This window comes from Chelonoidis abingdonii, chromosome 1 (assembly GCF_003597395.2).
Source record: "Chelonoidis abingdonii isolate Lonesome George chromosome 1, CheloAbing_2.0, whole genome shotgun sequence".
Taxonomy (NCBI): domain Eukaryota; kingdom Metazoa; phylum Chordata; order Testudines; family Testudinidae; genus Chelonoidis; species Chelonoidis abingdonii.
In genome coordinates this window covers 111287046-111313970 of record NC_133769.1, presented here as the reverse complement: position 1 = coordinate 111313970, position 26925 = coordinate 111287046, and the positions used below count along the sequence as shown (strand labels likewise).

The following is a 26925-nucleotide window of genomic DNA, read 5'->3' as shown; positions in this document are numbered from 1 at the left end:
TGCCCTAACTTGCACCTCTGTTGCAATGGCCCCTTTGCACCATTGCATGGTATAGAATCACTAGTGCATGGGAATGTTCCACACACGCCTCTTCGTGCCCTCTTCCAGCGTACTCTGGAACTCTCCCTGCAGGGGAAGCATCCCTGTGACAAGGCTATGCTTACCCTATTATGGCCCTTTTGTGGCAGCTCAGTACAGATGGTGCAAAGGGGTCATAGACAGGGTGACTAGACAGCAAGTGTGAAAAATCAGGATGGGGGTGGGGGTAGGGGTAATAGGCACCTATATAAGACAAAGTCCAAAATATTGGGACTGTCCCTATAAAATCAGGATATCTGATCACTCTAATCATAGAGCAGCTGTGGCTTAACCCTATAAAGTCCAAAATGGTTTGGGTTCTGACTATTTGAGATAAAAATCTTCTCTGCTTGTGGGAGGGCATTGTCAGCAAGAAGTTCTTTCTTGCCTTTGGAATTAACTATCCCTGTTGGGCCCTCAGTGCCTAGATTCAGTTAGTGTCAGGACATTGCAAATCTCACCTGTTTTCCTCTAGGACAGTGTTCTCAAACCTTTGCATTGGTGACCCCTTTCAGACAGCAAATCTCTGAGTGCACCTCCCCCTTTACATTAAAAACACTTTTTTTATATTTAACACTATTATAAATGCTGAAGACGAAGCGTGGCTTGGGGGTAGATGCTGACTGCTCGTGATCCCCCCACATAATAACCTCTTGAGGGGTCACGACCCCCAGTTTGAGAACTGCTGCTCTAGGAGAATTAGGGCAATTAGGAGATGAGGGGAGAGAATGGAGTTTGGTTTTGGAGCTTGGAAGGAGGGGTGTGGTGCTCATTGAGGTTGGGAATCCTTTTTCAGAAGTCTGCCATTTTCACACATTTTTATTTTAACTTTTGTACCACACCAAGAGATTTCCAATGAGCACAAAGGGAAGGAAAGTGAAACAAATCAATCATTGAAGGAAGTGGGTCTCAAGTGGGCTGCACTTACGTTTCACTGTCTGTCATATCCAGTAATTCCGATGGACCTGTGAAGAAAGTCACATATGTCATATGCAGTTTTGTTGTAGCCATGTGGGTCGCAGGATATTAGAGAAACAAGGTGGGTGAGGTAATATCTTTTATTGGAGCAACTTCTGTTGGTGAGAGAGACAAGCTTTCAAGCTCACACAGACCTGTGAGGATAAGCTCGAAAGCTTGTCTCTCTCACATGTAACATGGTATGCTTTATGTTCTATGATTGGCTGATTATTGTTCTAACCAGTAAAACTGTGCCTAATATTGTGGGTTTGGTTAGAGGTGGGTATGGTGAACCTTTCTTTGAAGTTTCATTGCCTGTGGGTTCATATTCCCCAAATTCAACTTTGACTTTCAGGTTGAATGATCCTGCAAAGTTTACATCAAATCTCATCTGAAACCACCAAATTTTACACTATTCGTTACAAAAGCACAAAATAGAACCCTTCTTCTTTTCCTCTTTTGCTGTTTTCCTGTGGGTGTGTTGGAAGGGAGGAGAGCAGGACTCAATGGCCTGCACCCCCTCCCCAAAAACAAACATTTTCAATATCATTGAGGGAAGCCAACTGGCTGTCTCCTGGAATTGTAGGTGGCCCACTATCTTCCTCCTCCAGCTTCACACTGTGGGAGGTTGGAAAAGCAGTCCCATTCCCCATACCCTTACACTGTATAAATCTTTAAGGAATCCTGCAGCCTCACTGTTTGCCTCAAGTTACCAGCAATGTGCTCAAATGGTTCCACTGGCTGCTGCAATGACCTCAAACCTCCTATGGCGATTTATAGCATCTGAGATTTCACCAGTTACTAGGGAACCCGCTCCCATAATTAGCTGCTTTGGGGGCCCACTCCCGACACAGCAGGGACTATGGGTGCTATAGACATAGCACATTCAGTTCTTACTTGGAAAGACTGCACTGTAGTCCAACAGTAATACTTCAGACATACACAACGCTTTTACATTTTCAAAGTGCTACACAGCATTAATCTTAATAAGGAGCAACAATGATGGGTTCCACATTCAACCCTCCTTGACTAGAAAGGTAGTTAGATATGATGAAGGGCCTAGGAGCATGGAGGAAGGAGGAAAATAGGCAACTCCTTGAGGCTCTGAAGCCCCTGCATGCCAATAAGCGGGAACATGAAATTTGAATGTCTCATTCCATTAGAATCAGACAACTAAGAAAAAAAAAATCTAGGGTCTGTCAAAAGATTGTTCTTTTCAGGCAATGATGCTCTTTCAGCTTACCAACGTTGACATTTGCCAGCCACTAGGCTTAGACAATACACTGTAGCCCACTGGGAAACACAACTGGAGCTTTGGCACTCCCAGATACATACACACTTCTTTTGGACATGGAGACAACTTTGATTGAGTGAGGAGTGGCGTGGGAAGAGAGGAAGACAGTTTGACTGGGGTGGAAAGTGCCTTGGTAGATAGAGTAAGGGTAAAAAGAGAAACTGGGCTAGGGCATCAGGGGAGAAAGGGAAGGAGTATGAGGTAATTGGTCTGGGGTGGCAAAGGAGCTGGGTTAAAGTGATGGGGGATTAGGCCTGCTAAGCAGGGAGACCAAGAAGGAGAGAAAATTGGACTGGGATGAAAAGGGATGAAATTAGGGTGAAGGGGGATGGGGTTGATGGCAAGGGGCTCAAAAAGCATTCTAAAAATATACAAATAAGAAAGCCAGCACATGTTCTGCCATCTTAGGGAAGGGGGTTTATATGATATTACACTGAACTAAGCTATTTATCAGCATCCCAACTATCACAGTCAGCATGAGGGACAGAGACTGGTAGTATACAATTCACAGAACAATATGGTACCAAGATTGTTGTTTTGTTCTCTTATGTTTACAGCTGAAACTGGAGGCACTGAGTCATGCATAATATTAAGCTGGGCCCTTATTTATGTTCAGCAGTGCTTCTCTTAAACCATTTCATGCCCTCCTTCTAACTCCCCAACCCCTCTTTTTGGACCTTGTTTTTACATCAGTCTCCCTGGCGCTGCCAGCCGATCATTCCAAATCCCCCTCTGGTGCAGGACAAAAGCTGCACAGATGTGGGAAAGGCTGGCACTGGGAAAGCTAACAGCACTGTCATCCTGGCCCAGTGGGGAGCTGCCTGTTTTACTGGGACAAGAGACAAAGAAAGAAAAGGGGACTGAGACACAGAAAGAGAGAGGACAAAATAACACAGTAGAAGTCCGGAAGGGAAATGCATGAGTGAGAGTTCTATCAAGGAAAACAGCAGGGGAGGGAATAAAAACAAAAGATAGAAATGTGTTGGGAGGTGGAGGAATAAAAAAAAAGGCCCAGGAAAATAAAATAGGGGACAGGAGGGAGTTCACTTGAAAGGAGCTGAAAAGCAAGAACCACTGGGGAGAAAACCAGCTGAGATCACTCTCCGTCCTTAATGTCTGATAGTAATTTCACACAGAAAAGCTAACTTTTTTCCTCCCTCCCTCTGTCCCCTCCTCCCGTTTGCTCCACCAAACCCACTCTCTGATTTCTCAGGAGGCATAGCAGTCTGGGTTTTGGGGAGGGACAAGGAGTGAGATGTTCAAAAGCAAACAGTTGCCCTTTAGCTGAGCTCACTACAATAGAAAAGAAACTAAATGACCACATTTCCAAGGCATTTCCAAAATCTATGGCACCATGCAGGCTGAAAGTCCTCAATACGTGCAGCAAACCCTACTCCTTCAAACTGAGCCTGTTAAAGCTACTCCTTCCCTCTTCAAATTCAATCCTAGGAAGAGGTTAACAGTAACTGTCTTTTACAGTTGATGTCTTTTTAACTTGACTCAGGGTCACCCCCATGACTTAAGGGTGGGGCTCTATTTTGAAAAGTGACATTGTGGGTTTCCATATTTTTTGTGTCTCAATAATTTCCATATAAAATTTGCTTACAAGTAAAAAGATGGATTTTCTATCTGTCAGCCTCAAACTGTGATAGCAAAGCCACATAGTGGTCTAGCTGGCTTAGGTACCTGATTTTGCAACAAAGATTTTGCAGGTCAAATGCTGCACTCGGTTATACCACTGCAACCTCACTTTCTTCTAGTTATGTGCTTAGCACAGTTATGCAATCCCTGTGCCTTCAACGGGATTACATACATGTCATTTAGAGGAGAATTTGGCCCTATATTTGGAATTTACCTAATAAGTCTGTTCATGATGTGAGCCGAAATAGAATCCAGCTCACACACCCAGAATTGTGTTGGCTCTTCAGTGCTAACAGTGGTAAAACTGTATCCTTCTCACCAAAGTAAACTGATAGGACTCTGAAAAAGGACTAAAAATGGCACTTTCCTACTCAATAGATCTGCTCCCTCTGTGTATTCAGAGTATAACTCCACTGGACGGTAGCAAGGCTGTTGAAGTTTGAGGAATGTTCAGGACTGGGCCTACTGCTGAGGATACTGACTGACATTCCACTAGCTCTGCCTCATCTCAACAAAAGTTAACACAATACCTATCAGTGTCATCTCACTAATCTACCAAAAGACACTGCATGAGTGACTAGACCCACTCCCTCCTCCTGAACACATAGGGGAGAAGACAGAAAATATCCTACTCCGCTCCATGGAAAGGGGATGAGAATCACCAGCACATATTCTCCTCCCATTAGTTAAGGGTAAATATTTGAGAACCTCCACATAAAGAATCAAGGTCAGGTTTGATTCCAAATACAGATGAAGATTTAGGAGGTTATTCTTCCCCACCAGAACTGGTTAAGCCCTTCCCAATTAAATTCAACTAGATTATTTAAGAGATTAGCTTTTCTAACATAGATTTATTTCTGTAGTGCAACAGAGCAACTGTGCTGATTGGGCATTTCTTGGCACACTCAGTTTCTAAAGGGTGTGTCTCCACCCGTATGGGAAGGAACCCTGACTCTGGGAATTCTGGGAGGAAGTTGAGGGTTTTGTATCTGTTTTTCCTGCCTCTGGGAAAGAGGAAAACTTCTTTGTTACAGCCATGCCAGGAGCCAGCAAAGTGTTGCTTCTGTATTCTTGTAGAAGAGTCTATTCACTGCACGTGCATCCTCTCCTGACTAGGCAGGGTGTAGCAGCTCTCCTCCTCCTTTGGTGCCCCCCACCGACAGTGACCTGGCCCTGTGGTGGTCTACCTCTTCCTGTGAGTTGGCTATCCAGCCAGGTCACTTTTAGTCCCAGGCCTTCTGGGGAAACACGAGTCCAACAGCCCAATGGCCTGGCAACATCACACCAGAGGTTCTGCCCAACTTCAGGCTTTTTGGGCTTGTCAGCCATAGGCTCTGGGGTGTTCATGCCCCTGTCCTAGGTAGGCTGATAGAGGAACACAGGCCTATCCTCCACTCAGGGTTCCAGGCCAGAGACCCTGTATGAAGCAGATGAGGTCCATTTGTTGAGATCCACTGCTGTCTCTGGATTGCTTCCTACCATGGCCTGTACCTAGGCCTTCCTCACAGTCTCTTACCCTGCTGATTCTTCTGTTGGTCCCAAAACAAATGAGAGCCAAACCATTTATGAGAAACAAAAGAAACAGAGGTCCTGCACCAGTCTCACCTTTCCCCAGGGGGCTATGACCCATAGGAGTCGCTGGTTAGGCTCTAGCCCCAGTTGGCTCTTCCTTCCAGGCAGCTTCAAGGCAGTCTCTGGCCCCAGCTAGGGCTTTCTTCACACGGTTAGTTCAGGTTATCTACTCCCTCTCTCAGCCAGCCATCAATGAACTGGGCTTTTCCTCTTTTATCTCCTTCCTCCAGGCTTGACACCTTGCATAGGTGTAACAGGATGGGTCTGATTGGGCCCACAGGCTTTCATTAACCCCCTCTTGCTCAGCATAGTGTCTGCATACCCCATCACACTTGTCTTCCAGCAATAAACAGATGTGATTCTGATGCCTACTGAGTTTGTACCTGCATTGTCATTCCAGGGACTATGCCAGGTTGTTCTAGGGCACTAATAAGTACACTGCAGCATTGCATAACAGTATCTTTATATGACTAACATATGATTTTTCTAATTTGAGACTTTTTTTCTTAACATCTGAAATGTTTCAGATCCAGAACATGGAACAGCCTCTCCTCATGACGACACTGGTGTATTTGAAGATGGCATATGCCCATCATCACAAAGGGCCTCCTCACATTAATGTTTCCTTTTTCCTCCTCCCCTATCTCTGAGCACATGGTATTGGATTTGCCTTTTCTTTATCATATTATATTCACCTCCCTAGTTCAATGTGAGGAATCTAAAAGTTCTGTCTAATCCTTTTTAGCATTCTGAACATTTTCCCTATATGATTTAGTGCTGGATTTTCAGCAGTGTGCCCTGGAAGGTATTTTGCAGTGTGACTCCCATTAACATTAGCCATATCCAAGAGTGCATAGGCAGCAGAGACACTACAGGGTCACATGACTGGGCAGAGATTGAGGCAGTAGCAGGGATGAAAACCATTCCTGTATCTTCTCACATGAGAAAGGATGGACATTAGCTAAAATGATTTATGGGGGAAGCATAAGATATTAGGAAGTGTCAGAAAACATCTAAATCACTGATTAATATACTTCACGCTCTGAATACTGATAAGGTGGTAGGGTCACAATCTACATTTTAAAGTACTTTAGAGAAGCAGAAACATTACACGGATGAACCTTCAGCAAGTTGGCTCAGGCCCCATCTACATGACGCGTGAAAATCGATTTTAGATACGCAATTTCAGCTACGAGAATAGCGTAGCTGAAATCGAATATCTAAAATCGAGTTACTCACCCGTCTTCACCGCGCGGGATCGATGTGCGCGGCTCTCCATGTCGAATCCGGAACTCCGTTTGTTTTGGTGGAGTTCCGGAATCGATGTAAGCGCGCTCTGGGTTCGATATATCCCCGTCTAGACGAGACGCGATATATCAAACCCCGAGCTTTCGATTTTAACGCGCCGAAATGGCGCGTCGTATAGACGTGGCCTCAGAGAGATTATCAAAGAATGAGAAGTGTCCTGTGTATAAATGACTTTTATTAATTTCTTGAATGCAGGTGGAGAGAGTGAGTGGACCTCCATTAGTGCATTGCCAATCCCCAGTCAGATTCCCCAGAGACTTACACAAACAAGGCAGCTGAGACACCCAGAGGAAGAGGATCTAGAAAGGTTTCAGAGGGTTCCTGCCACACTGGTGAAAACAGCTGGTGTTTGCTCAATGCTATGGTTTGTCTTCATTTAATCTTGCCATAGCCTCCTCACACTTTCTCTGTTAGCTGAGGAGACTCCTTCTCATGGATTTCCTGTTCACGTCCCTGCTAGCTTCAACTATGACTTCATCTTGAGTTTTCACATAAGTCTAACTGGGCTGGAATTCAATTGGGATGCACACATGCAAGATGTGCCTGAGGGAAATATTGGGGAGGGATGGGGGAGATGAGTACACAGGCCAGGTGTGCTGTGAGAGTCAATCTGGAGAGAGGGTTCAATGAAGGAAACTACAGAATTCAGGGAAGTCCTATGGCCTGTGTTATGCAGGAGATCAAACCAGATGATCACAACAGTCCCTTCTGGTTTTATAATCTAGGAAAATGTTGCATCTCCTACAAAGTTGTCCTGTTATACTCTCCACTCTTTCCCCCTTATCTAGGGCCAGCTTCAACACTTCCAAATCCATAGCAACTTGCCGCAGGAGGATAGATTGGTATGGGATTCTGAGTAAACTTTTATCTATTACAATGACACTTCCTGGAATGTGATTCTGTGTGAGTTTGCACACGATTACTCACCATGTTCTAAGATGTATTTCACAATTTCAAGGTGCCCAGTCTTGGCAGCATGGTGAAGCAAGGAACAGTGGTCAGGTCCCTGGATTAACAGATTAGCTCCTCTCTTACAGCATTCTATGAACTGGAACGTAAATGTACAGGAAGAGGACAAGAAAACTGTAGAACAAGGTGCCCAGGTAAATAAACATACAGGTAAATTAGTGGCTCTAGGGATTTTGTCACCCCAAGCATGGCAGGCAGGCTGCCTTTGGTGGCTTGCCTGCGGGAGGTCCCCAGTCCTGCAAATTCAGCAGCACGCCTGTGGGAGGTCTGCCGAAGCCGCGGGACCAGCGGACCCTCCGCAGGCATGCCACCGAAGGTAACCTGCCTGCCGCCCTCACGACGACCGGCAGAGCGTCCCCTGTGGCTTGCCGCCCCAGGCATGTGCTTGGTGTGCTGGTGTCTGGAGCCACCTCTGATTAACTGTCAGATTTGCTAGCAGATGGCTAAAAAGGAGCAGTGGTAACCACTAGCCAAACTTTTAGGCCCTTACAATGCACAGCAAAGGCTTTTGACCTAAAACTAGCAAGACTTACAACACAGTGAGTTAACAATGTCAAATCACATTTCCTTAGCAGTGGATCATTGGTGATATACTGTAGATGACTTATTGCTTGCAAGTAGGGCTGATAACAAAAAAATCATTGAAATTATTTGAGGTTTTTGTTTGTTTGTAAATTTTAATGAAAAATTGGGTTTTCAACTACACAGTTCACAAAAAGTGTTTGCTTTCTATGGAACATTTCAACTTTCTGATCAAAAAACCAAACACACGTAAACCAACAAAACTGAGCCAAACCCAAAAAATGTATTTGGAAATACACAGTTTCTTATGGGAGCTGTAGTTTGGGTGTTTTATGTCCCAAGTCCATCTGCAGAGATTCAGATACAGAGTTTACGTGCATGTGGGTGTCTTGGTTATGCCCTGTGCAGATGTGTGGTGGGGTGGATCGCTGTGTGTTTGTATGAATACATGTTATTACAGTGGTGGTGCTACAGTCTAAGTCTGTATATGAATTTGTGAATGGCCCATGTGTTCAGGATTGGGTACACACTGTATATTGCTTGGAAATAGTAAATTGCTCTTTATATTTTCATGTATATTCGCATGTATATTTTTAGCCAGTAGGGGCTCTAAGTACCAAAGGATCATTCCTAAATACACTTGTAAGTATTTGCAGCTGATATCATGGGAAGTATCTTTTAAGAATTAGGTTTGGGGTCTTTTCCCAAAATCTTCCTGCCTTGCCTTTCCTACTCCTGCCTCGAGAAGATCTGAACCTCTGCAAGGAAACCAACATGCCAGAGATCTGTTGTACCTCCTACTTCCTTATCCATATATTGGATATACATGCTGTACCTCCTACTTCCTTATCCATATATTCCTCCCCCCTCACACACTTTTCTACTTGGATCTCATTGTAGGGGAAGACCCGCATTGGGAAGGCAGGAAAGAGCAGGTGATTGCTTCTTAAAGTTGCTGCAGGCTCTGGGAATTTGTAAAACACACTACAAAAAACAGTGTTCAGATTGCATTATGACAATGGGATATTATTATGTCATGACACAAAGTCTTGATGCACCTGCAGAAGATTCAAGGGAGAGTTGCATCTTATAAATTACAATAGCGTTAAGGGATGGGGAAACTGTGCTGTGAAATCCAGAACAGAATGTGATATGAGGGAAAAAGCAATATTGTACAAACAAATGGTGGTTACAGTGAATCATTGCTACTGCTGTTGCCAGTGGGAAAGTGGGGGCAGAGGTGTGTTTCTATAGGCAAAGATCAGGAGTAACAGAATTGCCACTTTTTCATATAGCTTCAAGGCTTTTTCCAGTTAATGTTGCAACTGTTAGTCACAATACTCACCCAAATTCTGGGGCATGTTTGCAAATCCCAACCATTTAGGGTACATCTACACAGCAAAACAAAACAAGCAAAACAAAAAAACAAAAACAAAAACCAAACAAACAAAAACAGTGGTAGCGAGTTTCAGAGCCTGGGTCAACTGACTTAGGCTTGTGCTACAGGGCTAAAAAATAGAACCCAGGCTGTGAGACCTACCCCCACTGTTAGATTTCAGAGCCTGGGCTCCAGACTGAGCAGGAACATCTACAATGCTATTTTTAGCCCCCAAAGCCTGAGTGAGTTGACTCTGGCTTTGAGACTCATTAGCATGAGGTTTTTATTCACTGCGTAAATGTACCCTTAGCTGCTGAAAAATAGGGATTGCAATTGTCAGAAGAAAGCTTCACACTTATAGGAATTAAACACTTTCCCTCTGCCCCCTTTCCTTCTTCCTGAGAGAGTTCCCAATAGCTGACACTTAGGGCTGGGCCAAGGTTTCTTGGGCTTCAAGCCCTTCTGAATGTCCGAAGAACTTGGTTCATTGTTAATACTGACATTACAGTGCAGTGCAAAGGGAGCAGAGACTGAGGAACTATCAGAAGTGTCCTCTATCAGAGCATGAAATGCTAAACTGAAGTCCCTTCTTCCTACCTTTGTAGTTGTCTAGGCGGAAGCTGCAAATATCCTTACACTCTTTAAAAAGAATTGGGGGCAAATCTGGTGTTCTGACCAACATTCCCCTTTCAGTAAAACTGGCTTTACTGTGCAAGGTTGGGTTGGTGATACTGTATGGCTCAGCACTGCATTTGCCTATATAATCATTTCATTGTGTAATCAACCCATTGCTCCATGAAGTTCTTTGGGATTCCTGGAGTATGAAAGGTGCAGTATAACACCAGATTCTATTCACTTGAATTTTAATCATATCTCACTTGGCTATTATTCCTCTAATATTCAATGTACCCTGCAAGTGGCATTTGGCTATCAATCTTTACAGTAGTATGTTTATGTTTTGAGAGAGGAGTAGACTATAACTCAGGGGTCAGCAACCTTTCAGAAGTGGTGTGCCAAGTCTTCATTTATTCACTCAAATTTAAGCTTTTGCATGCCAGTAATACATTTGAATATTTTTAGGTCTCTTTATAAGTCTATAATATATAACTAAACTATTGTTGTTGTATGTAAAATAAATAAGGTTTTTAAAATCTTTAAGAAGCTTCATTTAAAATTCAATTAAAATGCAGAGTCCCCCAGACTGGTGGCCAGGACCCGGGCAGTGTGAGTGCCATTGAAAATCAGCTTGCTTGCTGCCTTTGGCATGCGTGCCATAGGTTGCCTACCCCTGCTATAACTCATAGTCCATTACAACTGCAAATAACTGAGAAGAGGGAGAAACTCAGCTTCCGGTACTTACCTTTAGAAGATCACCATCTATTACTGCTTGTAAAAGTGCTGCAAAAAACAAAAGACAAGACTAACATCAGGGATAAGGACACCAGTACAATTAATATTTACATAGTTCCACAGATGAGTACAGTGCTTGACAGTATTAAAAATACATAGGAGGCAAGGTCCCCTGGCCCCAACAAGCTTGCATTCTAGTGACACAATCTTAAATCACCAGAACCATGCTCTGGGTATGGCTACACTGGAGCTGAAAGTGCAAGTTCCAGGTCAAGCAGATGAACCTGTGCTAGCTCTGATCAAGCTAGTGTGCTAAAAATAGAAACGTAGCTGCAGCAGCATGAGCAGTGGGATACGCTAGCCACCCCAAGGACAATCCTGTCCGAGACCCTAAGTGCATATTCAGGGAAGCTAGTCCCTCCTGCAATCCATGCCACACGTGGCTACACTTCTGTTTTTACTGCATTAGCTTTATCAGAGCTAGTATGGGTGTCTCCTTGGGCTGGGAATCACCCCTTCCAGTTCCAGTGTACTCATACCCTCTGGTAAGCATTACAGAATTGGGGAGGGAGTATAAACTATATTGTGTCAAACACTACCAAAAGTTTAGGCCAATGTTTTCAGAAGTGGCCATTCAATTTGTGTGCCTCAATTTTTGAATGCTCAACTTACAACATGTTATGTAATTTGCAATGTGCTTGCAGAATTGGTTTAACTCTGTTCCAACTGAGGTCAACAGTGAAACTCCCATTCACTTAAATGGGAGCACAGATAGGCCAACACTGAATGCAAAGAAGGACCTTCCTGGGATCCTCTCAAGATTTATACTGATGAACAATCAGTCCCAGCAGTGGATAGCAGAAGACTCAGAAATAAACAAACAGGAAAGCAGAGCATTATAAATTATTTAATAATCCCTACACACCCCAACTGAGATTCAGGCTTTCATTCTAGTAGGCATAGCACAAACACATCATAAGAGACAGCCCCTGCAGCACTTGCAATAAACAGACAATGGTTGGGAGGGAAAAGAAAGGCAAGATACTCCAGGTCATGCAGCATGTCAGTGGAAGCACTGAGACTAGAACCCAGATCTCCCAGTCCAATGCCTCACCCTACCCAGTAGGCCACATTGATTTATAGGTCAGGAGAAGCATGCAAGGAGTCAGACTAGATGATCACAGTGAAACTAGTGTCTCATTTGGGGTGTCTAGGCACTTCTGTAATACAAACAATTAGCTGGGAGCCAGTGGATAGGATGCTAGACAGGGGATCAAGGTTCCATTCCTGGTTCTGCTCCTGATGGAAAGTGCAAGTCACTTTCTCTTCCCACTGTTTTTAACAGTGGAACAATTTACCAAGGGCAGTGGTGGATTTTCCACCACTGGCAATTTTTAGATCAAGAGTGGATGTTCTTTAAAGACATGCTCTGGTTCAAACGGAATTATTTGGGGGAAGTTCTATGGCCTCTGGTATACAAGAGATCAGACTAGATAATCACAATGCTCCCTTTTGGGCTTGGAATCTGTGAATCCTCATATACTGCCTCCCCCATTCCTAATCAGATTACAAGAAAAGAGGGTGGGAAGAGACCAAAGTTCCAGGTATTTTGGTCATAGCTGAACTATGTAACTCACAGGAGAGTTTCTACACTCTCCGGACAGTAAGTAACCACAAATAAGTGAGGGTGATGCAAGTTTTCTACCACAGAGCTATTTTCTCCTCTCTTTCCCTCCTCTTAGCATTACATATACAGCAAAAATCAATAGTGAACTAATCTTTCTGGAAAAAATTGTATTAAGGCCCATGAGACAGAAGAGCATGTTAGTGCCTAAGCCCATCTTTGTTTTAGAACAGCACTTAAGTATGTGCTTAACTTTAGGCAGAAGTGTAAAGTTAAGGATGTGCTTAAGTGCTGTCTGGATAAGGATGCTTTCCTGAATCAGGGACTAAAGGAAGAATAAGAAAAACAATATCATAGTATTTTATCTGGCAAACACAGCACTGGAACCTCCATGGTGACTATTCCACAAGGAGCTCATTACTACTCCAGGAATAACATCACAAATGACTTAAACACTGCAGGGGAGACAAGGGAGAAACCAACAAATGTTTCTTTCTTTTAAAGCACAAGGAAAGCTGCACGGTATGCAAGAGGTGGATTTCTATTGCCTAAGCAATGTCATTTTTGTGCAGGAGATTTGGGGACCTTTTCTCACTTCATCCCCTGGCTGTGTAGCAGTGGGGAAAAGCAAAACTTCACCCAGCAGAGCTCTGAATTTGGAAAGCAGTGCTACAATCACAGTTCATATTTATCCTGCAGCACTTAAGGCAGTTTCTGAGTGAGCACTGGTTAACAAACTAAGTATTATAAATCACCTGGCAGCTGCACAAAGTTCTTAAGTAAAGAAGGAGACAGAAAGCAAAGGATAAGAGCCAGAGTTGGGAAAATACAATGTTGTGCCTCCGACTTGGTTTTCACATCACTGGATTTAAATCTAGTGTTTCTTCTCTGTCTTCAATGGATTTATACCAGTGCAACACAGCAGAATTTGGCCCCTTGTGTTTATTTGTTGCTCATTTTGTATACAAGTCTTGTCTTTTGTCTCCTTGGAAAATCTGACCCCTTCAGAATCGCTGTCTTGTGGGTTACTTATATTTTCTATAAGACATTCATATAAATACTGTGTCCTCCTCACAAAATGAGGAGTCAAGAAATGGCGATTACTTACTTTAACTGGAAGTTCTTTGACGTGTGTGGTCCACACATGGGTCTGCATGCACCCGAATCTGAAGATTTTAACAAGCAGCGTCCGTTGGCCAGCACTTGTACAGCACAAGTCCTTGTGCTTCCCAGGGTATTTGAGGCAGTGTGGCTGAATATCCCCTCAATTCCTCTTCTCACAGCTAATCCAATCCAGATCCAAATGCAGAGGGGATGGAGGCAGGAAGTGGAATACAGACAGGAACTACTCATCTTGAAGAACTTCCAGTTACAGCAAGTAACCTCCATTTCTTCTTCAAGTGATGGTCCCTATGTGTATTCCACTTGTGGGTGATAGACAGGCAGTACTCAGACTTTAGACTGATGCAAGAAAGCCAGCAACAAAGACACGTGCAGTATTGCAGAGCTCACTGCTGCATCCGCAGCAAAGGCCTAGACTTGAGCATAATGCCTAGCTAACATGTGTATGGAGCTCCAGGTGGCTGCTCTGCATGTGTCCTGCACTGAGACCTCCTGCTGGGATGCTATCGTGGTGGCCTGTGCTCTCATGCAGTGGGAGGTGGGATGCAAGCCAGTTTGTAGCATTTGATAATTCAGCCAGAAACACACACAGAAATCCTCTGAGAGGATATAGTTTGACCATGGGATCACTCTGCTGTCACAAAGAAGAGTCTCATATTCTTCCTGATGAGCTTGGTTGTTTACAGGAAAAAGGCCAATGCATCCCTGACATTGAAGGAGTGAAGTCTCTTCTCTTCAGACAAAGCATAGGGTTTTAGAAAAAGACTGGTAAGTGGTAATCCACTGGTTAAGATGGAATTCAGAAAAGACCTTGGGTAGAAATTGAGAGTGAAGGGATACTTTGTCCTTTTGAAATACTATAAAGGGAGAGTCCACCATGGGAGCTCCCACTTCACTCCTGGTCGAATTGAGGGGCATTACAAACACTACCTTCATGGACAGGTGGGACATGTAACATGTCGCTAAGAGTTCAAATGGAGAACCACTAAGTTTTGACAGCATGTGGTTAAGATCCCATAGTGATGTTGATTTAATGACTGTCAGGAAGGCCTGAACAAGGCCCTTCATGAACAGTGTCATAGTTGGGTGCATAAAAACAGAGCACCTGTCTACTGGAGGGAGGAAGGCACTAATGGCTGCTAGGTGGATTCGAAATGAGTGGATTGAAAGACAAGAATTCTTTAGGGACAGGAGGTAATCTAAAATGATAGAAGAGACTGGGTGCAGGACTATCAGGCTCATCCAAACAACAGGTTCTAGTGGATTGTTTTCTACTCTCAGTATAGCCTGAAGAGGTGATGAACAAGAGCTCTACTTCTGACTCCCATCGAAACATCAGTCTGGGACAGGGAGAGAGCCTGGGTTGGGCTGTTTGACCCTGCCCCTGTCCTGCATCAGTTCTGGGAAGGGGTGGATTTTGACTAGAGGAGGACAGGATGACACTGACAGAAGATCTGGGAACCAAAACTGTCTGGACGCATAGGTAAGGCCCTACCAATTTCATGGTCATAGGATTTTTAAAATCGTAAATTTCCTTATTTCAGCTATTTAAATCTGAAATTTCACAGTATTGTAATTGTAGGGGCCCTGACCCAAAAAGGAATTGTGAGCAGCGCTGCTTTCAGGGCTCGGCAACTGGAGAGCAGCAGCTGCTGGCTGGGAGCCTGGCTCTCAAGGCAGAGCTGCCACCAGCAGCAGTGCAGAAGTAAGAATGGCATGGTATGGTATTGCCACCCTTACTTCTGCCCTGCTGCCTGCAGAGCTGGGCCCTCAGTCAGCAGCTGCCACTCTCCGACCACCCAGCTGTGAAGGCAGTGCAGAAGTAAGGGTAGCAATACCATGATCCCCCTAAAATAACCTTGTGATCTCCCTGCAACTCCTTTTGGGTCAGGACTCTCAGTTTGAGAAACATTGGTCTCCCTCGTGAAATCTGTATAGTAGGGAAAAGCATACAGAAGACCAGATTTCACAAGGGCAGACCAGATTTAATGGCCTGTAACAAGTTTTTCCATGGCCATGAATTTGGTAGGGCCCTACTCCTAGGAGAATGGCCCTGGCCTCTTCACAAAGTATCTTTCTCAGCACCTGTGGAAGCAGGGTGATGGAAGGAAACTCGTATCTGAGACTGCTTTTTATGGATGGTAGGAGAGTTTCACCTTGGGAGTCGCACCTCTGGCTCCTCAGGAACAACATAGAGGAAGTTTTATGTTCATTTGTGACATAAAGAAGTCCCATAAAGGTGTGCCCCATCATGTAAACATGTCCAACAGAATGGAGACCTGGATTTCCCACTCATGGTCCGCTGAGAAATGCCTGCTGACATTGTCTGCTAAATAGTTGTGAACTTCTGGGAGGTGTGCCTGGATGGTGATTATGTGCCTTATGCACCAGTTCCAAAGCCTGACTGCCTCCAGACAAAGCGAGTGAAATCCCGCTCCTCTATTTGTTTATGTACATCACAGTGGCAATATTGTCTGCCATCACTTGGATGGGGATGGAGCAAATGAGTGGGAAGATGGTCTTGCAAGCAAGGCAAACTGCCCACAGCTGTATAATGTTGACATGCAGTCTGACCTCTCATGGGGTCCACACGCTTGCACAGTGTGACTCTTCAGGTGTCTCCCCCACCCCAGAAGGGATGGATCTGTTACAATGGTGGGAGTGGGAGAGGAGAAAGGAACTCCCACTCGTACCTTGTCTGTGTTTGACCACCAAGTAAAGGAATGAAGACCCTGGTCACCTGGGGAGTTGATATGGTGTTTGTTGAGTAAGCAGACTGAATTGAGCCAGGCCTGCAGAGAACGTAGATGAAGCCTGGTGATAGGTGTCACATAAGTACTGGCTGCCATATGACCTAGCAGCAATAGGCACATTCACACTCTAGTCCAGGGGTCGGCAACCTTTCAGCAGTGGTGTGCTGAGTCTTCATGTATACATTCTAATTTAAGGCTTCGCATGCCAGTAATACATTTTAATGTTTTTTAGAAGGTCTCTCTCTAAGTCTATAACAGGGGTCAGCAACCTTTCAGAAGTGGTGTGCTGAGTCTTCATTTATTCACTCTAATTTAAGCTTTCGCGTGCCAGTAACACATTTTAATGTTTTTAGAAGGTCTCTTTCTATAAGTCTATAATATATAAGTAAACTTTTGTTGTATATAAAGTAAATACGATTTTTAAAAGGTTTAAGAAGTTTCATTTCAAATTAAATTAAAATGCCAAGTCCTCCGGACTGGTGGCCAGGATCCAGGCAGTGTAAGTGCCACTGAAAATCAGCTTGTGTGCCACTGTCGGCCTACGTGCCATAGGTTACCTATCCCTGCTCTAGTCTTTGGTCTCTGGGAAATCAAAGAAATGAGATTATGCATCATTTGAAATCTTTCTACAGGAAGGAAGGCTTTGGCAGAAACAGAGGCCAATGTTGCCCCTATAAAGTTCATTTTCCTCATGGGGGATAAAATTGACTTTTCTCTGCAAAAATTCCTAGGGCTGCGAGACTTTGAATCAGGAACTGAATAGCCAACCTGACCTCCATTCAAGAGTGGCCTACCAGGAGCCAGTCATTGAAATACAGAAAGACTGTGTGGCGCTGATGTCTTATCTGGGCCACCATCAGGGAGAAAACTTCCATTAACACTCTGGGTGCTGCTGCAAGTCTGAAGGGGAGGACTTGAAATTGAAAGTGCTCTGAGCCCACCATAACCTTTAGGAACCACCTGTGGGGGGGCTGAATGTCTATATGACAATATGTGTCCTTCATGTTGAGAGCCACAAACTGTATCCTTCTTGAAGAGAGGAGATACCAATAAAACCATCCTGAATTTCAACTTTCAAAGGAAGATATTCGGTTGTTGAAACTCCAGAATGTGTCTCCTCTTTCCATCTTTTCTGGTGACTAGGAAATATGGAGAATAGAACCCTCCTTCCTTGATACTGAGGTGGGACACACTCTATTCCCCCTCAGTGCAATAGGGATTCCACTTCCTGATGAAGAATCAACTCGTGAGAGTGGTCCCTGAAGGGAGACCGTGAAGGGGGTTTGTGAGGAGGGAGGGAGGGAGAGGAACTCTATATAGAGTATCCCTCATGGATAATCTCCAAGACCCAACTGCTCATCATGCTTTACCCTCCATCATGCTTTACCCGGCAGTCTGGGGTTTTTTTATGTGGAAACAGTTCCTTAGAATCTGTGCAAAATGTTTCTCATCGAGACAGTAGAGGCCGCACTGCATTTGTTGCTGACAGAGAAGGATCTAGGACAGGGGATGCAGTGTTTGAAGCCCAGGACCCTGGGCATAGTCCCCAATCCCAGGAAGGGAAACCTCAGTCCAAGGAAACAAACTACATTAACTTTACTAAAAAAGTAACTGTACTAGGCTAAAAGAATAACTATTTACAATCTTATTTACAGGATTTTCTGAAAGGCTGAAGCAGGAGAGGACACTGGATTCCAGTGCAGACCATGAGATGGTAAGATGGTCCTGAGTGGGCATTGACTTGCACTGCCTCTTATTCCCTTACTTGGAAGCATAAGGAGATCTACTGCACATCTGTGAGTCAAGCCAATGGACATTGCTTATTAAAATATCTGGACTTGGGCACTTAGAGTGCATGCGTTCCCATGTGATGAATACACATATGGCTCAGAACTCGAAGAATGACTGGTGATACCATTTCCAAGCTGTCTTATACTTCCTATTATTTCAACAAGTGCTGCCTTAGAAGTTCCTTTTCAAAAGGAAGATATATTTCATCTCATTCAAACCAAGGTGACTACCTGTGGCTACAACTCTGAAAAGATAAGGGGTAGAGTTTGATGTAAATCAAAGTTTCCTAGAAGTCGCGCAACAAATCTATCTCCCAGCAAATATCAATAACTAGTGATTGGCTAGTGGCTTCTCCTTTATTGTGATGTGATTGACTATTGAATGTGGATTGCTATCAGTCACAAAGAATAATTTATATGATCTTTTTCAGACCTTGATCCAGCAAAGCACTTAGGCAGGGTGTTAACTTGATGCATTGAAGCCCCATTGAAGTCAATAGGATGACATTCATACTTCAAGTTAAGCACTTGCTTAAGTGCTTTGTTAGAATGAAATTTTTCTGCATAGATAAAATAAAATACACACATACATACCAAAAAAACAAAACTGCTGCTCTAGTGAATGGATTGAACTATAAGAATTCAGTGCTTTGCTAGAATACTGGAACAGGTAGAAGTAGTCTGCTTTTTGGGGAGGGACCATACATGTTTTGTACAAAGCTTAGCACAATGAGGTCCCAAAACCAGCTGGAACTTCTGTGTGCTAGGATTTGATGATGATGATGATGATGATACAATAATAAATTCACTCATTTTTAAAACAGGTGCTCCAAGCAAGCAAAGATATGCTATTGGTGATAGCGAAAAAAGCTATTAACAAATGAAATCAAATGAAAAAGCTATTAACATGTAATGACAAAAAGTAAAAAAACAAAAGTGAGAACAATTTTATTTGTTCTGAGCAAAGTATGTTTGTCACTGGTGTAGTACAAAACATGAATTATGCAATTGTTTTATCATACCAAAAAATACCTGCAGGTCTTAAAGAGTTTAAAATAATTACTTGATCCAATAAACATTTAAATCCAGTCATTATTTTCTTGATTTTTCCCAAGATGGACATTTGCTATGAGTAACAGAAATGTTTTACTACTTATTTGGGGGTGGGGGGTGTAAGTGAATTTACTGCAAATGAAAGCTAGCAGATAGACAGAACTGGAGACTGAAGTCCTTTATCCGTATAATTGGCAACCACACAGTCTGCAGCAGTGCTAGATTCCTTAGACTGCCTTCTCAATAGGCCTCAACTTTCTTGATTGGGCACAAAGGACAGTTCATATTCCATGTCTCTTCAAACCTTTGACCTCTTTGCAGAGACTGCCAATGGTGCTGTGAGTAGCAGTCAATCACTAAACTTCTTCACAACTTTCCAGGGATCCCTGGGAGGCTGGAGCTGCAGCCGGGGGGAGCTGTGGCTGGGCGCCGGAACTCTCTCCCCACCCACCCAGTTTGGGGACCACTGTTCTATTGGGACAACCATCAAAGGAGTTAATTTTGCAGTTTATGTACTCATGTGCTCCTTATGGGCACCTGAGTCCCATCAATAGTACTGTCACAGTTAAGAAACAGGGTGGGCAGTAGAGTTTTCCCACAGTGCAGCATATTCATAGGGCTAAAGTGTTAACATGGGGAGGATCACTAGGCCTTCCGGGATAGGGTTACTTTGGCTCAGGTCTGTGTACTGCACTGTGGATGCCAGAGCCCTAAGTTGAAGCATGGGTCAGAAAATCCTTAACCTAGCTGTAACAGGGTGAGCACATCCCCGCCATGAGCACCGCCCTTCTCTGGCCGATATGCCTGCAATCACAGTTCTTTTCAGCAGGACAGCACCCACCTCTCACCAGCGGCACTGCTTTGATTGGTTAGATGTGAGCTTGTTTTTCTTTTTTAGTTCTTACTTTGGGGTGTCACCTGTCTCTCACAAGCACACAACACACTCACACTCCTGGCCAATGGTTTTCTCAGCAGGTCTTCAGCAACTCAGCCCTCTGGCTGAGATGTGTACACTGTTCCCCCTTCCAGGGTATACACTCTAGTTTTTTCCCAGTAATAGTATGGAGCCGTAGCAGTAAGGTTTCTTCCCAGAGGCACTGCCTTCTTCAACAACCCCACTGGGGCCTATCTCCATCCCCTTGGCTGGTGTCCTTTCTGCAGCCCTTCCTGGGATCAGTCTGCAACCAGACCAGGAGGGCCAACCTTGGTCTAGCCCGGTTCTGTGCTCAGTCCCCCAGAATCAGCCTGCCCACACTGACCTTTTCATGGCCCTGCTGCTCTTTCCACCAGCTAGGCATCTGGCCTTCAGCAGCCTTCCCTGGGCTCGGTTCTGTCTGGTGAGCACTCCATGGTCCCACTGTTCATCTAACCAGCCCTGCACCCAGTCCTCTCTCATTAAGTTCCACAGAACAACTGAAGGCTCTGTTCCCCTGCTTGCTTTTTATCTGGCCCTTCTCCCTTCTGGCCCCTTATTGGTCACTCCTGCAGCCCCTCTTATTGGCTGCTCCTCTGCAGCCACTCTAGGCTGTCTGGAGGACTTCTCACTGCTTTATTCTGGGGCAAGATGATGCAGGGACATGAGGCCTTCAGCAAGGGACCTCTGGATGTAGTCCATCCTGCCACACTAGGGTTAAAATGCAATGTAGACAATGAAGCTCAGAGTTCCCTGACACAGGTCAGCTGACTCAAGTCCCACTAACCCTAGGCTTACGTAGCTGTGTAGACATACCCTGAGAGGCAGAAAGCCAGCAGAAGGAAAAGGAAGCAATGGTGAGTGGCCCTGAGAGGAACCCAAGGGACAGAGATTCTATTGGACACAGAACTTGTTAGAAACACAGACTCGGATTTCTGAGCAAGGAAACTGCCTTCTGTTCGGTTTTTGCCTCAGTGTCCAGTGTACATTCTTTGCAACTAAACAGGACTGAACAAAAACCACCTAACTTATATAATCAGTTTTGCCTGCTAACAGAAACACAGCAAGGCTCCAAATATTGGCTAACTCCTCAGACCAAAAAGAGGTAAGAATACCAAAGACATGCAACAACAGCCAGCTAGAGAATTTCCTCTTGTGGGCTGTTGCTATAATGGTAGATAGCATTTGCTGAGTGAAGGACATGCTAATTTGCTCCTCTCAGCACTCTCAGGGCTAAATTTTCCTTTATAATTGTCCAAACAAAAAACATCCATGTACAAAGCAGCCATATTTATATGCAAATCCTGTAAAATAGCATGTCTGACTAACCCATTTAAACATGCAAGTGAGTACATATGCACATTCTACTTCTGCAGTTTGGGAGACTGATTTTGGAAGATGTCAGTCCTGTGTCTAAGGCCTGTTTGAATAAGACCTGCAACTTAGATCGCACACAATGGTATAAATTTCTCATCAATGTTTGTGGCTGCCTCTTAGCTAAGAAACCATCATTTTCATAAGCAATTTAAAGGCAAGAGCTAACACAGGCTTCAGTGCATCTGCCAACTAATTTGGAAATAAGAAAAGACTTTTAATACGTGAAAAGCAGCAATTGCTCAATGTAGTTACAAATACGTATCAGAAATCTTTTTCCTTTTAACATTTTTGCTTCAAACAAGAGACCATATGAAGCCCTTTGCTTAGAACAGGAAGATAATAAAAAACAACCACTATCCTGCCACACACATCTGCTGTACAACTGAAGGGCCAGATTCTCATTTATACAAGGTGCTTTTTCAACTCTCTGGCAGTATAAAAGGGTCTTAAAATGGTTATGAATTATATTTACACTCATTTTAAGACCCATTTACACTGCCAAAGCAGTGTAAAGGGCTCTTGTGTAAATGAAAATCTGTCCTGGAATGCTCCCGTAGAGCACACTGGTGAGCGTAGGGATGGCTGAGGAATGGAAGTACTTGACTGGCTGATGGTGAGGTGATACTTTCCCTTCTTGCATGGGGAAATTCCAAACAGCTTTTCAAAGGAAGGGATGACCATGAAGGAGAAGGACCTTCTGTGTAAATGGTCCAAGAAACAAAGAACAGTTGCAGATGGAGACAGTACCATCTGGCTGGCATCTTCACTGTATCCTAGAAAGCTATTTGTTTTTTAAGCCAAGACAGGATCAATTAATGTTACTTTCAGGCATGATGAAATGGAGGAAAATGTCGCTGACCAAGTCAGAATGCAGACCAGGAGGATTTTAGCTGGCTAAATCCAGGCACTTTATCAGAATGGCATTACTTTGGCAAGAGGAGAACTTTAAGCAGAATAATTAAACAATGGCATTTTTTATTTAAAAAAAAAAAAAAAAGACGGAAAGCAAAGAAAGTTAAGGGCCAGACCATTCGCCCTGTTGCTCACATAAGCAGTCCTACTCAAGTTAGAGGCCTCTCTTCTCTTTTCCCCAGAGGCCTTTGCAACTCAACGTCTGGCCCTGCTGTGCATTGGGTCTGCCTGACAATACTCAGTGAGTAACTGTTCATCAATAGAGAAGGGATTCACAATATGATCCTAAACCATTTGCAAACCAGCTCAAGCATTACATTTTTTCCAGGCCTTTTGGTTTTTTTGTTTTTTTTTTTTACATTGGCATTGTGATCGGATCCTAAGCAGAGGCACTGCTCACTGTCAGAAAGAACGACGAGAAGAAAAATCTACGTATTAAGTTCCATCACTGAGTTCTGTTTAGATCTGGATATTCTCTCACTCTAACCATGTGTGCCTTGGTCATATGCTTACTTCCGGGATGAAGAAATAAGCCGTATTTGGGAAATTATTTCCATTTTTCTCTTTTAATCCTCACTATGAGGCCTTATACTCACCATGCCTGTCCTGCCTTCTCAGAAAGGCTACCCATGTCTCCCTCTTGGCCATCCATCCCTCTATCTGAATCTATATAGGATTCTGTGATGAGAGGCACCTTGGAAATACTTAAGAAAGATCAATACTACTCGTGAGCCAGCTGCAAGGGGTCCCGACAGAGTGATGGGAGGCCCTTCCTCCTTCTACAGGTACAATCCCAGCCTCTGTTGAGCTGGAGAATTAAGGAATAAGCTCAACTTCTGAACTCTGATTATTCAAGCAACAGATGATTGGGGCTGGCCAGGGACACACTTTCAGAACAATATATATGACCGCTTTCTTCCCTAAGTGGTTAATTAATCCAAATAAATACCTGCAGTCAGGAGCCTCCCCTGCCATGCTCTCTTTGATTTGTTCAAAGAAAGCATTCCAAGACATCTTAATTTGTTGCTATGTGAATGGCTGCGACTTCACCCTGAAGTCTACAGCCTCTCAGTAGGAGCTGTGTGAAACCATTGATCGCTCTTTTGAGAGTATTTGGCATTCAAAGCACAATTTTTCCTCTCCTCTCCCTGTCCCCAGCCCAGTTTTACCAGCACTAAGAGGTTTGGGATTTGACTTTATTTCTTTACGCAACTCTCTGCTCAATGTAACTGGGAGAGTTAAAAGTGGAGCAGACTTCCTGAACAGAACATCCCTTTGCACACTAACACCAAACTTGGAGTGCTCAATGAGTGAAGCTCAGGTTTGGATGGACCCACAAGGATACGAGGATATCAGGAACAGAGACAGGCTTGTAACCTCTTGCTTTATGTTCTAGGATGCATTGAAGTATAGCCAAGAGCGGACTGTGGGTGCTGACCCCAGGGAAAGGAAGAAGCTACCCCTGCCTGAGGCAACAAGATCTCCCAGAAATCCATAACCCCACAGCAGCCTGTGGAAGCCATTGGAGAATCTCGCAGCAGACCCCCTCCACTCTGACCAAGGCCTGAGGAGGGCACTGAAGAACTTGTTGGCAATGAGCCCTCTTCCCTGGAGGCCTGTGCTGGGGCGAGGGTGAAGAATCTCCTTGCAGGTTCCCCTGAGATAAGGTGAGGTGGGTGAAGTGGCAGAAGTCTCTTTCCCAAGGCCTGAGGAAAGGGGTAAAGATTTGCCTGAATGGAGACCCTAGCCTGAACTGATTTGTTGCTCTGAAGAGGGATTGTTTTGATATGTCAATTCAAAGTCACAGATGCAATCCCCAAAAGCAAAAAATACCCCAGCCAAACAACATATCGACTCAAACAGACTCAATCAGTAAATCAATTTAATGATGCCCCATCCCCATTCCTGCTCCTGCAGAAATCAATTCAACCTGCTAACCCTTAAGAGAAAATTCAATCACATCTTCCCTTCCTCCCTCCAACAGTAGCTATATGCAGAATCCTCTGCATAACTGCCTGCCTGGATATAAGTCGACCATGGGCTTTTCACCCCCTTCCCACCGTGCAAGCACTATTTGGAACCTCTTCAGTCCAGCCCCTGCCCAGGCCTCAGTGGACATGTCTACACTGCATCTGGGAGCCTCCCAGCCTCAGTCCACCATGGGCTTGTGGGGCTCACTCTAGACTGCTAAAAATAGTTGTGCAGACATTGCTTTGATGTTCTGCCTTGAGTTGGAGCGCAGCTATTTTTAACATGCTAGCACAGGCCCAGGAAGCACAAGTCTGTAGACTCAGGCCTGGAGGCTTGCTCCCAGATGCAGTGAAGACGTGTCTGGGATGAGGGTGGGGAGTGTCGGGGTGTTCTTCAATACCTTCCCCTCCTCCGCAGTAAACCACTGCTTTTCCAGGAGGTTCTTCATTACCTCCTAAAGCCTCAGTGCGGTACCATTGAGAGGATCTACTTTCTCTATAGTTTAGGAAACTTCTTTCATTTGAGGGTGCTGGTGCCCACACTGCATTCTGCATCACTTCTCAGCAGCACTGACACCATCCCTGGGAGTCAGCATCTGCTGACTTTCAGGCATAGGGGCAGTCGGGAAGGCCTGGGGAAATAGGTATATCTTCCAACTCTTTCTAAAAGCATCCAGGTTATTCAACTAGACACTAATTCAAAGACCTATTGTTAAAAATCCACTACACTCCTAACATGCAGAAGGGCCAGTCACCTCCCATGCACCCCCTTATGGCCTAAGGTCTCACTACAGGTAGCCTACCTCAGTTTCCCCACTTGGACTGTTCAGTAAACTCAAAAAACACTTTTGTCCACTCCCATCCCTTCTTATGTTCTGCTTTATTAAATTAACAAATGTTCAAAATAAAGTTTTCAAGTCCATCCAAAAGTCCACACAAACCAAAGGTTTCTCCTCCTACTCCTCGGCATTTCTGCCTAGGCCCTTTCCTGCTTTGGCAGGCCCTTCCTGGCTGGAGTCTCAGTCCTGACTCTCTTTATAGGGCAAGCACAACGATCTCTTCTAGGTATGCCTCATTCCATAATCAGGGTTGACTAGCCCCAGCCCTTAAGGGGGATGCTACCCTGTTACAAGCAGCATTAAATGACTCAGCATCAACCAGCCTGAAAACACTGCAGAGAGCATGTCCAGATTGGGAGATACTAAAAACCAACTCCTGCCAGGGTTTTAAAGGTTTTTTTTAGTGTCTCCATACGCCTTTCTAAACAGAAAATCATCCTCTATCTTCTCCCTTCAAAAATAATTATTAGACTGCATTAAGAAAACTGGCTCCAAACTCTTTTCAATCTATTGTTCTCATCTTAATTAATTTCCCATTTATGTCCTATTCCCTTGTGGTCTCAGAACCTACTCCCAAGAAAAGAGAGTGAACTTCAAAATAATAGCTCACTGGAAATGCTGCTGGTGCAGCAAAGAATGTGTTGTCATGCCTACTAAAAGAAAAAAAAGCAAAGCACAATTTTCAAGGATTGAGTAACAATAGGCGTAAGTAAACGAAGGGACAATTACTGGGATAAAAAACTTGTCATCTCCATGTCAAAATTTGACTCAAGTGGATAGTGACTAAACAATGTTGGGCCTGAGTGCACCAAAGAAGATAGGCACCTAAGTTCCAGTTTTGGAACTACCGTGATATACAAAACTCCTGCAGAACCCTGTAGGCACCTAAACTCGGTGTCTACATTTTTGCAGTAAAAGTTCCCTAGGGGCCTATGTTTCTGGCTCTGGGCATGCGCACAGCACCTCACTCTAGGCACCCAGACACCTACCTCCCACCTAAGCCCCAGAGCGATTCACACCTACGTTGTGGGATGGGCCCAATACAATAAATTTGCTCAGAGGCTGCATACCAGATGGGGCCCCTCAGGTGAGTTCACACAAAGCAGCAGCAACGGGACTTCCCTCATAACTCTTAGCTCAATGCCTAGAGAACCCATCTGGGATGTGGGAGACCCCGGTAAGTCCCCCATTCACCTAAGAGGAAGAAGGGATTGGTCACCTCTCAGGTGTATGCTCTAACCACTGAACTCTGGGATATTCTGATCAGGGCTCTCTCAGTCCCTCCTGTCGAAGCTACTGCACTCTCGATAGAGTCGCCAGAGCAGGGGGAATGGATCCTGGGTCTCCCACCTCCCAGGTGAGTGCTGTGACCACCAGACTATAAAGTGAGTCAGTGTCATCTGGGGCAAAGAGAGAGCACAAACATGAGAATGACTATAGTCTGAGAGTAAGAACAGTCACCTGGCTTTTTTTTTTTTTTTAAATAGGAAAACAAAGTGTATG

General features: G+C 44.3%; 1 protein-coding gene across 2 annotated transcripts in view; it reads right to left on the bottom strand.

Annotated features, from left to right (window-relative positions):
- DGKI (diacylglycerol kinase iota) overlaps positions 1 to 26925 on the bottom strand; it is a 338722-nt gene that overhangs the window by 8290 nt on the left and 303507 nt on the right. For both annotated transcript variants that reach the window (XM_075069054.1, XM_032783200.2), the window contains exons 29-31: positions 11080 to 11117; positions 7778 to 7898; positions 1007 to 1043 (exon numbers count right to left, since the gene is read on the bottom strand). In XM_075069054.1, the coding sequence (XP_074925155.1) occupies positions 1007 to 1043; positions 7778 to 7898; positions 11080 to 11117 (196 nt within the window). The remainder of the gene's footprint in view (positions 1 to 1006; positions 1044 to 7777; positions 7899 to 11079; positions 11118 to 26925) is intronic.